This window comes from Plectropomus leopardus, chromosome 14 (genome assembly GCF_026936395.1).
Source record: "Plectropomus leopardus strain MGB_pleo_1.0 chromosome 14, ASM2693639v1, whole genome shotgun sequence".
In the NCBI taxonomy this organism is placed as follows: domain Eukaryota; kingdom Metazoa; phylum Chordata; class Actinopteri; order Perciformes; family Serranidae; genus Plectropomus; species Plectropomus leopardus.
Window position 1 is genome coordinate 29785146 of NC_142189.1, and position 14814 is coordinate 29799959.

Consider the following 14814-nt stretch of genomic DNA (forward strand, 5'->3'; position numbering starts at 1 on the left):
ACTTTTGTGTTCTTTCCATGAAGGTGAGAAAAGGATTTTGCCATTAGTCTCGTGTCTGGGTTTTAAAGAGGTACTCAAACAATTTATTATTGCATTTCTTCAAAATTGATAATATTTGTGAGAGAGTAGAAAAGTCAAAAATTAAAGCAGCTGAGTCTGCTTCTCACAAAATGCAATTCAAAAGCATTTTCTTGCCTGGTAAATGTTCATTTCTTTCAAACCCCACTTTGTAATGCAGCTTTTTTGTCTTGACAAGAAAAATAGACTTTGTGTTTAATTTGTGCCACTTTATGCTAATTTAACATGGAGCTGCAGTCAGGAGGTATTTAGCTCCTCCTAATCTTAACTTTTTCACAGGAGTCATGCTTTGTGCTACAAGAAACATTTTTTAAAAATAAAATTGTCCTTCAGTTTTTGGTTATCTGAAAATTGATCTTAAATGTAATTTTTAGTGGCATTAAAAAAGTCTTGAAAAGTCATAAATCAACCTTACCTTAAGCTGCAGGAGCCCTGGGTGGATAATAGTAAATGTAAACTTTTAGATACAGAGCACGGTTAAGTTTGTTTCGATGCGCCTGACATTTTTCTGCTCCATATGTGCCCAGAGTACGCTCTATGCTCCGAGAATGTGGTGCGATGAATAACTGGTGTATATATAATTCAGCAGCCCTCCTTATGAACGGCCCAGCTCCAAAAATAGAAAATCTATTTGTGGGGGCAAATGTTTTGTAATCATTGCAGGCTGCCACAAATAAATGGATGTGTGGGAAACTCTGGCTCGGCTAGACATGTCCTGACTCCAGCTCAATGACATGAGATTAGTACCAATCCTGTGCTCTAACTCTGAGAGTGAAAGCAACTAGACTTATTTTTCCAAAAATGTACATACATAATTCTTTAAAATCTTTTTTATTGGTTGAACTTAGGGATGAGAACAATTAATGAACTCCTCTGACTCCTAAAGATATAGCAGGATTTAAGGACAAATTTTTATTTAGATTTCTAATTTCATTTTTTAAACGTACTTTAAAAATTACTAATAAATCTACCTTGTGCCTTTTATAAATCGGTCGTTAAGAATTTAATCAAAATGTGAAATTTAAGCATTAAATTAGTAGGCTATGTAATGCTGTCAAAATATGTGCAATATGTTGCTTTGAGCTTTGACTGAGGATAAAGTGCAAACGCATTGTTTTTATTTATCGTATAACGATTAATCGGTTATTCATTTGACCAATGAATTGATTACGGATTGTGCTTTCAATTTGCAAAAAGGTAACATAAATTGCTTGAAGCGAAAAAGAAAAGAAAAGTTGCAAAAAATAAAATGTGAAAAGAAACACTGAGAGGAGGAAAACAGCCGCCAAATTGGAAGAGTGATGCTCCCATGCTGTTCGCTAGATGGAGGAGAAAATACTTAAATTATATTTGTCAGTGAAATTGTAAGAACCACTGACCTCTGAGCATCCTGTGACGCTGTAGTATCAGAGCCTCATGTGAGTGAATCATTTCCCTGTAATTTGTCTTTTTTGCCCACATCCCTCTTAATACCTTTTTGGATACGACAGAATCATGTCTTCATATCCCCCAGAGACGTTAAGAGCCCCCTTTCACAGAGCTTTTTACAAATCTTTTCACAACAGAGCTCTCATTGTTTCCCTCCCGTGCCGCCGCAAATGAGTTTATATCCTGATTAGTTTCAAATTTCATGCTTTTCCCGTATTCTTTTCTGTGAGCGGCAGGACGCAGCCGCAGATTAGTCAGACGGAGACACTGATTGCCATTTCCACCACATTACCATGTATGAAATGAGCAATTATTTTCTAATGTTTTCATTAACCTCTGACACTTGACAACCGACGCCCTGCAGCCGATCAGACGGGGAAGCTGTTTGTCGGGGACGCCGTGCTGCAGGTTGGTACATCAGTTTGTGACTTATTTGCTTCAGGGTTGATTTGGGTCACCGGCGAGAATGGCAACTTGTGGCATTTTAATTACGAGTGTTATTTCACTTTGAAAATGAGAGGCGAAATTTTTTGAGGGTTAAACTTCAATCAAATGACTCTTTTAATAACCTCTATGCTCCTCTCAGAAGTTGATATTGCGGCCAAATATCTTCTATTTGAAGCCACATATTCAATTAAACTAAACAAATACCTCATTGTCAGATTCTATGGTTTATTTATCATAAGATCGCCAACAAGTAACAGTTTTTGTTCATCAGAATAATCATTTGCAACCCCACAGTGTCTAGTATTTAGTGATGATATCCATTTAATCATTGAAACGGATAATTTGAATGCATCTGGCAGGTTTATTGGCTGCGCTGTTTATCTGAAATATCAAGTAGATTCATTGGACAGCCGAGCAATATTAGCACTCATATTGGGAGTTAATAAGAATGATATTATGAATTGAATTTCTGTTGCTTCCACCTTTGGATCACCACTGTTTCATATTAATTTGCAATGACTTTAAATTGTCACGCTGCAGAATATTGCATATTTCTGCGTACTTTCTGCCGTAGCAGGAGAGGCAGCAGATCAGGCGGGGTGGGTGTGGAAACTTTTGATTATAACAAAAATAGTAATATCAGTGTTTAGCTGCTAGAGTCCACAGCTATGGACAGATTGCAAGACAATGGGCCACTAAACGGAGACATGGACAAGTGTGTCTTGTGGTTTTTTTTTTTTTGTATCTTTGTGGTGTGATTATTTTGATGTCTCTTTGAAATTATTCCTTTTCTTTCTGTGGTTGTTTCGAATGTCTTTGTGGTCATTTTGTGTATTTTTGTGGTGTTTTTTGTGTCTTTTTAGTGTAGTTGAGTTTGTGTCTCTTTAGAGTAATATTTTTGTCTCGTTGTTTTGTGAATCTCTGTGATAGTTATGTGTGTCTTTGATATGTGGTCTTTTTTGTATCTCTTTGAAAAAAATGTTTCTCTTTATATTTGTTTTGTGTCGTTTTTTGTGTCTCTTTGTGGCTCTTTTGTGTGTCTGTGGTCATTTTGTGTGTCTTTCTGATGTGGTTGTTTTGCATCTCCTTGTGTTTTTTTTGTCTCTGTTTTTTTATGCATCTTAGCCTTTATGGTGTGTGTTTTATGTTGCTTTCTTGTTGCTTGTGTGTCTTTGTGGTGTGGTTGTTTTGCCCCTCTTTCTGGTCGTTCTTTTGTGTCTTTTTAGTTCGGTGGTTTTACATCTCCTTTGTTTTTTGTTGTGATTCTTTCTGTAAAATAGTTTCCTGTCTCTTTGTGATTGTTCTATGTGTCTTTGTGGTCTCGCTGGTCTTGCATTTCTTTGTGGTTGATTTGTGTGTCTTTGTGATGTGATTGTTGTGCGTTTGTCTCTGAGACTGTTTTTACGTCACTTTATGGTTTATGTCAGATTGTGTTTCTTTTTTGGGATCGTTTTGTTTCTTTTTGTGGTTGTTTTGCATCTCTGCCTTGTTGTTTTATTGTCTTTTCAACAAGAAAAGTTAAGTTACTTCATACAGAGGCTGGTTCCTGGGGCCCTGTACCTGCACCTAATCCTTCCACGGTATTAACAGGCCAACTACCTATCACCTTGTGACTCTGGTTGGGGGGATCAGGGGGTGCCAATCATATTCCACCTCTGGCCACCCCTGTGGCCCTGTCCCTGCAGCCAAAGAGCATGCAGTTGAGTTGCTAAATTATATAGTTTCTCCACTCTATAATTACTAATTGCTTTTCCACTCTTTTTTTTTTTTTTAGGTCAATGGCATTAATGTAGAGCCGTGCACTCATGAGGAAGTTGTGAGTATTTTTCTTGATTTAACAGTTGTAAAAACCCATAACCCTGCTTCATCCATCCATTGCTGTTTCCATCCTTCTCCCAGGTTTAACACCAAATCCCAAATGGCTATCAGCACGCAGGTATGCCTCAACAATCTGAGTTGCCATCTTGGCAGGAGGCTGTTTTGGTTTACTCTGTGACCAGCATCATTTTTACACATGGACTTCTTTTTTTGCTCTATTTCTCATATAAATGTAGCTTGTCTTCTTGTTAAATATTTCCTTCTTTCTCTGCCATCATCTCCCACACACACACACACACACACACACACACACACACACACACACACACACACTCTTTTCCCATGTCTGTCATCTGTGTCTTCTCATGCAGCCCCTAACAGCTGTTCACTATATTCACCTCCAGAGCGTCAAAACACATAATGAGCAGCTTCTCTTCAGAACAAAATCCAGAGCTTTAATGGCAGGCTGTCTCACTCGCAGCACTGGCAGATGCTCAGGCTAAAGTACCAAGGACTACTGTCGAGGACAGAGAGGGATCTAATAGCAGATGTGCATTTAGGGTGTGTGGAAGTGACGTTGCATGTTAGATGTGACAGTCAGGTGACTCATTTGCTCTTTTATTATTCCTCAGAGGCAGCAATAGCCCTAAACTGCTCTTATGTTTTCAGATTGTCCGTCCAAAAAACCTGCAATATTCCATGAATTCTTGAAAAGAATTAGTGCATATTTGGCACAAAGGTCCACTTGGACTCAATAATGAACTGATTAGATTTGGTGGTAATAGGTCAAAGGTCAAGGTCACTGTGACCCAGTCTTTCTCATTTTTGTAAACGCAGTATCTGATACTGCCTTCAGGCAATTTCTTCAAAATTGGCATACACGTCCATTTGGACTCAATGATGAACTGATTTGATTTTTGTGGTCAAAGGTCGAGGTCAGTGTGATCTTGTCTGTTTCATTCTTGTGAATGCAAGAACACCTCAAATTATTATTTTTTTAATTTGGCACAAATGTCTACATAGACTCAAGAATTAACTGATTTGATTTTGGTGGTTGAAGGTCACAGGTCAAGATCACTGTGACTTTGCATGTGTCTCATTCTTGTGGAAGCAATATTTCAGAAACAGGGAATTTCCTCAAAAATGCCACAAACATCCACTTAGACTTAAGAATGAACTGATTAGAGTTTCGTGGTTGAAGGTCAAGGTCACTGTGACCTTGTCTGTCTCATTCTTGTTAATTTGATATCTCAAGAACACCATGAGAGAACTTTCAAATTTGGCACAAACATTCGCTTGGACTGATTAGATTATGATGGTCAAAGGTCACTGTGACCTTGCATCCATTTCATCTCTCTCTTGTTAACACGATATCTCTGGAACACCTTGAGGGAATGTCCTTAAATTAAGCACAAACATTCACTTGGACTTAAAATTAAACTCATTAGAATTTTGTGGACAAGGGTCAAAGATCAAGGTCACTGTGACAGCATAAAACATGTTCTTAACTCCATAACTCAAGAATTCATAGGCTAGTTATGACAGACACAACTTGACTATTGTGCAGAGGGATACAACCATACGGCAGTTTTTCTAGTTTTCTCTCTATTCTTGGATGTACAGAAGATAGACAGATTCAATATTTCATCCTTTAAATCTAACCTTACTTTAACGCCTTGAAAATTTGACATCTTTTCTACTCTACGCATTTTATATCACTTAGACATCAGATGATCTGACGTTCCCAGAGTGTAATTACTTTGTAGTGTGAGCTGACGCTTTATTCTGCCGCCTGTCATGAGAGAAACGCCGGCCTTCAAGTTCCACGTCAGATGATTTAAGCGAAGCCACATCTGTTGGGGCTTTAACTTACATATTCCTCCCTCATCCCGTTTTTATTTTGTCTGCTCAGGCTGTGTACAGCTTGGCATGAATGTGGCTTGTTTTCATTTCTATGAGATTAAATTTTATCTTGCGGCTTCACTCACAATCATTCTCTCTTTCTCTCTCTCTTGCTATCTATCTCAATCTCCATCTCTCTATCCCTCTCCGGCTCCTGTCAGGTTCACCTCTTGCGCACTGCAGGAGATGAGGTCACCATCACCGTTCGCTACCTGCGAGAAGTTCCATCATTTCTAAAACTGCCTCTAGGTAAGACTCCTGCAGTTTTGACGCCATGCAAACTCACAATAAACTTTATTTCATTGAGCATTTTCAGCAATAAAAAGGAATAGACCACCTTAATGGGAGATTTTCTTTAGCGCACCTTGACGCTTTAAAGCAGTTCAGTAGATGAGCGTTTATTTCAGGGTATAAAATTGTCATGCTCAGTGGCCTGAGGCGAGCAGTAATGTCAGAACCACCCAGAGCTGCAATCCCCTGCTCCTGTATTTACCTTCAGCAGCTTGAAGAGATGAAAACACAGACACTAAAATCATCCATGTGGAGCCAGTTAAAGGTGACAAATCAGGCACACAGGTGAGAGACGTGAGAAAACAAAGCAAGCGAGACAATGAGATCTTGATACAGCTCTAAAGACTAAAAGTACATTTAAAATTTGGGAAACTTTGACACTTTTATGGAGCACAGTTAGGAAGTAAGTGGGACTACACTTTTATATATTTAGGTAGAGGAGGGATAAAATACCAGTGTGGGGGACAATGACAAACTTTTTTTTTTTTTAATGTGTGTGTGTGTGCCCCTTTTCATCATTCTGTTTCCCCTCTCTAAAGTCGGAGGTTTTTGCGGGTCCACGAATTCATCTTGTCATGAGTTCTGCTTTTTCCTTAGCAGCAGTTTGTGACTTGAGCGTTGGATAGCCGATCTGTCGATCTGACCAGATCAGATGGATAATGAGAGGAGCAGTTTGAACAGTGATAACAGAGCTTTTATGTCACTCTACATCAGCATTTGTCACAATTATGTGCCTGCGGGAGTCACTTAGTGAATAAAAACATGGATGTCAGCCGTGACAGAAATAGTCAGTGGAGGGTCAGTGAAGTGTTAGACCTCATTAAGTTATTAGAGTGAAATTTTGGATGAAACATGTTTCAGTGAAGCTATTCACGTCACTCTCTCACCACTCGTGGCTTTGACTCTGCATCCACACACACCTCCGAAGTAGCAGCCATTACTACACAAAATCCATAATTTAAAATATTCCTGTCTTTCTTGTCCTTGTCCCTGTCCTTGTCCTTGTTATCATCTGCTAACAATTTCTCTGGCTTCCACTGCACATTGACTTATTAATGAAACCGTAAACACTGACTTCTGTGGCCTCCATGTTTACTTTTGTACGGCAGCATGCTGCGTCTGACGTCTTCATTATTGTTGTTTTGTCTTTGGGGATCAGTTTAGAGCTGTGACAAGTTTACACTTGTCTATGGAATCTGATATTGGCCAAATATAAAAAGTAATGGGAGCAGCCAACCAAAAAAATCTGATCTGAGCAATCAATCCAAGTTAAGCACTAAGGTCTGCAGTGTGAAAGTAGACTAAGATGTGCTTTAAATAAAGCCAGCAAGCAGAGATTTGAACTGAGTCGAGCTGGTAAGCGGTCTGGGCACATAACTTATAGATTTCAAAACACTATTCCTTCTGGATTAATGATTATTTTGATATCCTTGTGGATTCCTACTTTTTAAAAACATTAATTTTATTAATTATTATTTTTTATTTATTTGTTTTTCCCTTTTTTTTCATTCCAAACCAGGCATTCTTTTATGGATGGATATCCTGCTAGTATTAGAGGGATAAATGATTATTTACCACAATTATTTCATTGACATTATACTTCACTGTGATGTGTGTGTGTGTGCATGTGCATGTGCACGTGCGTGTGTGTGTGTGTGTGTGTGTGCATGCGTGTGGGGGGGTGGTTATGGTTGATGAATGAATAAGGGAGGATATAGTAGATTAGGAAGGTATGAGGACGAGTGATGAGGACGGTTTAAACAAAGGGATGCATATAGAGAGAGACAAGGGGAAAGGGAGACAGTTTGATTTGGTGAAGTTGATTCTGGAAAAGGTGGATTCCCCTCTTTTCTCCCTATTAATTTTCTGTCTTTTTATTCTTAATTTAGCATTATTATTATTTTTTATTTATTTATTTTTATTTATTTATCTAAGTTATATATATATATTTTTTTATTTGAATTTATTTATTCTTCTTTTCAATTTGGTTATGGATGTGGTAGGAGCCCTAAATAGGGAGAAATAGCAATATCAAGATTGGCAGGATTAGGCACAGTGTGTACGTGGGTGGGGGTTCAGCGACCCTAGAAATGTGCCTTACAGTGGTTGTACTTAATTCTATGTTGTATGTATGTTTGTTGTTAGATGTTTACTCAAAACCTTTATTTCTGTTTGAAAAGACAACAAAAATGTTGATGTCTGTCAAATTCGAGTCCTCAATACAATCTTACACTGGATATCTTCTTTTGATACGCTGCCCCTTTTTTGCTATATTTTTCTTTTCTTTTTCTTTTTAATACTCAAACGGTATGGGAGTAAATTTAGGAATGATCAATTTAGATTTTCAAGTGTACTAAATAACAAAATCCAGTGTATCACATGGAATGTCCATGGCCATTACATAATGGTAGAAAAAGCACAAGGTTGTGGCACATTTAAAAGTTCTTTCGTCTGATGTTTTCCTACAAGAATTGCACTTTAAAGATGGGGAAATTGTATATTTGAGGAGAGACTGGGTAGGAGAGGCTTATGCTGCCACCTACTGTAGCAATAGTAGGGGGGTGGGATTTTTCATTAATAACAATATTCCCTTTTCAGTGGTAGCTTTACACAAAGATCAAGATGGCCAGTTTCTTATTCTAACTTGTAATTTATGTGGCGAAAGTTATATTTTAGTTTCTTCGTATATTCCAACAGTAGCAAACCTAGCATACTTACTAAAAAAATACTACAGTCACACAGGAATTATGATTATAGTCCGTACGACGGATGGTCCAATGACGGTTGGTCCTTTGGTACAACTCCATTCGCTTGAATGTGATAGATGTTTTAACCCTTTGAAACCTAGAAGAAAAATAAAGCTTTACTTTGGCTCTGATGTTTCCAGTCTCTGTCTGTAGTCACAACTTTGTAGCCTCGCTCAGTGCAATGGAAACCCATTCCTCACTTTTATAGGTTACATGATTTACAACAGATTGTCAGTAGGAACTGGCTCCCTCTAGAGGTGTTATTGCATTGCATAACTCTTTAAAAGTTGAGAGGCTCATCTGGAAGTTTTGAATCTGTAATTCCTCCATGAAATCGTGGACTATCACCTCCCAGAAATCTCTCATACGTGGCTGCTCCCATGTATAAGGGGCTTGCCTTTCCATTATTGTTTGCATAACACACCTACGTCGCCTTTGGATTGGAGATAATAACAGTTAGTGTGGTGGCTGCAATAGAAATAAACCTGCTAATGATTTGAACATCCATCACCATGCTTCTTGGAATGTTATTGTCAGAGGAGAAGTCACATAACATTACTCAGTGGAAACGCTGTCATTTCACAATTGTGTTTTAGCGACATTTCAAAAATAATGCAAAAGTTTTGCATAAATCTGAAATGAAAACCCTCCAAGAGATATACAAGATGTTACGTGCATAGTTTAGAATTTTTTCCATTCGCTTTCTTTCTGATAATTGTCCCTGTTCTAAATATGAAGCTAATGCCAGGAGACAGTTAGCTTAGCTTAGGTACTTTCGAGACTGAAAGTGGTGGGAAAACTAGCTTGACTGTCAGAGGTATCAAACCTGCCTAGTCTGCTGCAACTTCTTGTTTACACATTTTGGTTTGGGGAAAAATAAAAGTGATTATTAAGATGTTAATTAGCTCTGTTCTTATATGTTCGTTTGTATGTTGGCTTACTGCCCCCTGGCTCCAATTTCATATCAGACAGGTAGGAGGATGGTGTCAATCTTATTATTTTACTCTTTGCAAGAAAGCAAATTCGTGTTTATCACAAAATGAAGAATTATTCCATTCAAGTTTTAGTAGCATAGCCAAGACAAATGTGATGGTGACTGATGGGAGCTTTGCATCTTGGGCTTCATCTGTTCACAGCCGTGTGTTAGATACAAACACAGACTGCTAAACCACCAGTAATTGTTGTCATCTAAATTATCTGTAAGCAATAAAGTGACTGAACGTGTAAAACAAATCCTTTCGGTCTCAGCGAGCAAACAAAATGATCATTTTGCACAATTTACCTCATTATGAAGAGCTCACAGATGTAGAAAACTAATTAATACTAAAAGACATGCATGAATATTTATAGATCACTTCACAAACCACCACATTCTCACAAATTTAGTCTGAGAGCTGTGAGGAATCCAGCCTTCCTAACTTTTGGGGAAGTTAACATTCATAGGAAGGCATCAGTGCAGAGCACTCAGGTTTAGCTGTAGGGGGTTTGGCCCGTGAGTCGTGCTTTGTTGCCTGAAAACGAAAAGGTTCAAGTCGAATTGTCTCAAAGCCGCCCTTTGTTTCACCAAGGCACCAGTGACAGGCAGGGGAGGCCAGGAGCCGTTTGTCACACTTTACCAAGTGTGACCGAATCAGAAGGAAGGTCCTCTGAAGGCAAACTAATATCGTATCAAAGAGCAGCATTTGTCTGGTTTGGAAGCTGTCCATGAAATGCACTGCACGGCTTAAAGGCAGGGCAGCGGAATAAAGTCAATGATAATATTCAAGACTATGAGCTGGGATATGGGAATTTAGGTCTAGATTTAACTCTTGACCTGCAACCGCCACCAAGGAGGTTACATTTTCAGTGTTTTTGTCTATTTGTCAGAAGGATGATGAAAAAACTACAGACCTGATTTTCATGAAATTCAGTGGAAGGTTGAAGCAGGGGCTAAGGAAGAGCCCATTAAATTTCGGAGCAGTTCCTAATCACAAAATAAATATGTGAACTGTTTTTCACTTTCATTAACCTTTTGAAACTTGAAGCCAAATCACTTCCCGTGCTGCTCTCAGATATCTTCCACAAGTATGTAAACCTTTATTTGATGTTGGAAGTATGTCTGACTCAGATAGAGATATATCTCCTTTGTCTAGTTGCTATTGGACCTTCTTCTAGTTGATTTGTTTTGTGACATTGCAAACAAGTTAGCAAGTGGCAAATGGGTTGCATGTTAAGCAAGTTGCTTGTTGGCACTGTACATTTTTCGTAGGTACTCTACACTTTACTTGGGACGTTCGTCATGTTTTTTCTTCCCTTCTTCCTATTGTGTTTTTCTCGACTTTCCTCTAAGAAATTTTGCTTTTCGACTGCTGGGTCAAAACCTGGCACGGGGACTGTGGAGCATGCGCAGAACAGCTAGGCCAATTCAGGTCCTGTTGAAGCATACACATGAAAGAGTAAATGGACCCCCAACTACATTTTGTAGGTGTGTTCTCAGCATCTCAGCATAGTGATTGTTATTAGGGGTGAGCTAAACCAACTACCAGAAAAAATGTTTGTAATGTACATTTCTCCAAACTACAGATGTATGAAACTGGTTATTATGTATGTTGAAACTTAATGTTTCAACAACGCTGTGGTTAATGGATGGGTCAAATTTGGCACAAAAACCACTTGATTATGGTCAGCAAAAGATAATCTTGGTAAATTACAGCTTTTCGTGGCCCTATCCTCGGTAGAAAACCGGCAGTGAGTTGCTCAAAAACACCCATGTTTTGGGATTAAAAAGCAGCTGAAAACACATCAGTGACTCTAAATCACAGTTGTCGTTTGTTTCTAAAAGTGGTCTGTAGTGGTCTGCAGCAGGATAGGCGTCTTGCCTACAGCCGACTTCTCATATGAACTCCCGACAGTGTATGGAGAATCAGGGGAGGGTTGGCACTTTAGTAGAGTATGCAGGAGGCAGGGCATGACGCAGATTATGCTGAGTTTACGTAGCTGGTTTTGTAATTAGGTCATAAAATAAAGAGTCTCTTGCCATTCCTGTAATTAATGTGAAGATTTTTGCTTCAGGCCTCATCGTCAGAAGTTCTTGAAACTCGTCATCCCTTTAATTAGACATCTTAATTTGTCGTCTTCATGTAAATGAGCCTTCTGCACCCGTGGATGTTTGTTTTCTTCCAGTTTTGCATAAGCCACATGATAGAAACGTCACCAACAAGTGCATTCGCTCACTCTGAATTCTCTGGATGATTCCTTCATTTACACTGGCTCAGTAAGATATTACACACACTCTCCACCAGGGAGCTGGCAGAATAAAGTCGGTTTAATCACTGATCCAACAGATTTGGACATTTGTCACATACAGCTTCTCTGGGTAATCTCTTAACAATTTGAGGTTTGCAGTTCATATGTTAAAGGAGCTTAGGTGACGTGCCATCCACCATCCCCTCCCCCTTCCAATTACAAAAATCAGCTCATATATTACGTCACTTTAAAAACACTGATACAACATGATACCATGATACATATGAAGTATACAAATGTAATTTACACAAGTTTGGGGCACATGTGCCAATATACACTGTGGCTGGCCCATCTACCAAAACAAAAAACAGAGAAGCTCAGCCGACAGCACATAGAGGGATTGTGAATTTTCTACTCAGGGTGCCTTGACTCTGCTATATCTTTCCATTGCAAATGTTAGTTTGCTGCTTAAATGTGAGTCAGGGCATTTGGCCTTGGCAGAGATCTGTGTTGTCCGAGTACCCTTCTTGTTTTCTTGTTTCTGTTGAAATAAAATATTAATAGACTGACCATGAAATTAGACAAAACCTTTAACGGTTATTCTTCATAAGACTTTTTGTTAAGAATGCGTTTCTTTTTCCTTCTCAGGTTCTCCTGGGCCCTCCACCGATCAAAGCCGAGTATCCTCTCCAATGTTTGACAGTGGGTTACATCTAAATGGAAATGGAAACAACACAGTAAGAGAGATCTTTTTCATATTGCTTGTATTCTGTTAATTGGATTGTGTTTTGATATGTCTCCTGTATGTTAAAGTTGGTAACAGCTTAAAGCAATATAGATAACATGTAGTATTTACAGTGCAAAGAGCTTTATCCAGGAGGCTCATTCATAACAATCATTAACAACTGAACAATGTGTGAAAAAATGGGGAAAAAAGGCAAATAGCAACAAAAGAAAATTAGTAAAAAGTACAAGAAAATTATCAGAAAATTGGCAAACAAGACATGAAAAAGAAAGTCAAAAAAGAAAATTACCTGACAGAAGTTTTTCCCTAGCCATTTTCTTTTTCCCCCTTCTTTACCTAGCTTTTAAAAAATAATTTTCTAAATCTACAATAATCTTGCTATTTATGGAACATTTCTTGCTGAGTTGCTCATTGCTGTTTTTCCCCTCATGGTTTTGAAAGAAATCGCACCAATTTGTTCATGCTTCAAAGGTTTGAATATTTGTAGAAGGCATCTGAAAGCAGCACAAGAAAAGTGATGTCGATCCAGGTTTCAGAGGGTAAAAGTAGCCCCTTCACTTTGTGTTACCAGTGTGCTCTGTCAGCATGACAAATTGAGTGTGTATACTTTATGATTGTTAATTGTCATTTAAACATTAAGTCCATTAGGGAGTCCATTAAGGCTGTCTGTGCCGTTCATATTGACAAATTATCCTCCTGCTCACTGAGCCTGTCCTGCTCTGCCTACATGTACCCAGATGCTTTGTGTATGAGGCTTTAACTAGAGATCTCTTAGAGCCGGGTGATGCGGAGAGAATCAAATATCAGGATATTTTTGACCAAATACCTCTATTGATATTGTAACCACATTGAAGGAGTGACTATTGGTGCTTTAAAATATAATTTCCCCAATTTCTTTATAATTAATTATTATTAATGTGGGTATGACTTAGTGGTTAAAGGCAAATAATAGAACAGCTAGAACAGTCAGGTAAGTTCAGAAAACTACTGTAACTCAGTCTTTAAAACCAGGAAAAGACAACAATTACTATATCCAAAATCTTAGATAATATCTTGTCTTATATCAGGTTTTAGATATAATATTGATATATGGGCTGGGCACTACAGCTTTAAAATAATATTCCGATATTTTTAGGCTATATCGCGACACACGATATATATCTCTGTATTTTGAAATATCTAAACAACTGTAAACTACTAAAACAAAAGTTTTAAATGAATCACAGTTACAGATAAAGTAGCTATGTAGCTACTGCCAAAAAATGAAGTTACATAAACTACCAATATAATAAAGTTTAAGAAAATGCTGTTATAATGTTAAAGTAAAGTTTACAGTTGAATAGAGTGCCGTTACAGTAAAGTTAAATTAAGTATTTTTATAATTAAATAAATCAAAGCGGAGCCCATGATGCTTTTGTTTTGAAGGACTTGACTCATCATGGGCAGGAAGTGTTGAGGTTTTTGCTGTGGACTTGAAGCTTCCAGTCAACAGTTGGATGTTAGGATTAGCATAATGTTAAACTGTAAGCGCATTATAAGTCCAAACATTGATTTGAAGATTTGCAAGTTACACTGGTGCTGTGATAGTCAAACTATTAATATAAAATGTGACTTAATAGCTGCGACTGGAGTTCTGCAAAAGCCCTGTTTTTTGTGTCTGTGAGATGCAGAGAAGGGAGAGGGGAAAACAAAACGCCAGTTTCCAGCTCCTCCATGATTGTTTGTTTTGGTTGCATTGTGTAGACGCCCCCTCAGCCACACAGATGGATGCAAAGTGTTATCAGATGACGTAAACTAAATGAATGATATAGAATAATATGAAATGATAGATGTTTTTTTATCATGATGAAATATTTTCTCATATTGCACAGCCATATTTTGGACTATGCATCTTCACTGCACTGCTGATGAAGCTTCTCATTACACCTTCACACTGACCATAATGCATTACAATACAACACAGAACCTGTGTATGAGTGGTTTCTAAGGGTCAGGTGAAGCAGCCAGCATTGCCATCTGGCTCCTCTAACTAAGAACAGTTAGCAGCTGTACACGTACATCAGCCAAGGCTGCAGATTCGTCGAACTCCTAACAGAAATGTTTCATTGGCATCTGGACCTTGTTCTGCATCAC

At 38.3% G+C, this 14814-nt stretch overlaps 1 protein-coding gene across 1 annotated transcript in view; it reads left to right on the forward strand.

Moving 5' to 3' along the window:
* The window catches only part of sntg2 (syntrophin, gamma 2), a 116642-nt gene that overhangs the window by 27189 nt on the left and 74639 nt on the right, over positions 1–14814 (forward strand). The window contains exons 5-8 of the mRNA XM_088087681.1: positions 1871–1914; positions 3728–3769; positions 5835–5922; positions 12585–12673. Of these exons, the coding sequence (XP_087943807.1) occupies positions 1871–1914; positions 3728–3769; positions 5835–5922; positions 12585–12673 (263 nt within the window). The remainder of the gene's footprint in view (positions 1–1870; positions 1915–3727; positions 3770–5834; positions 5923–12584; positions 12674–14814) is intronic.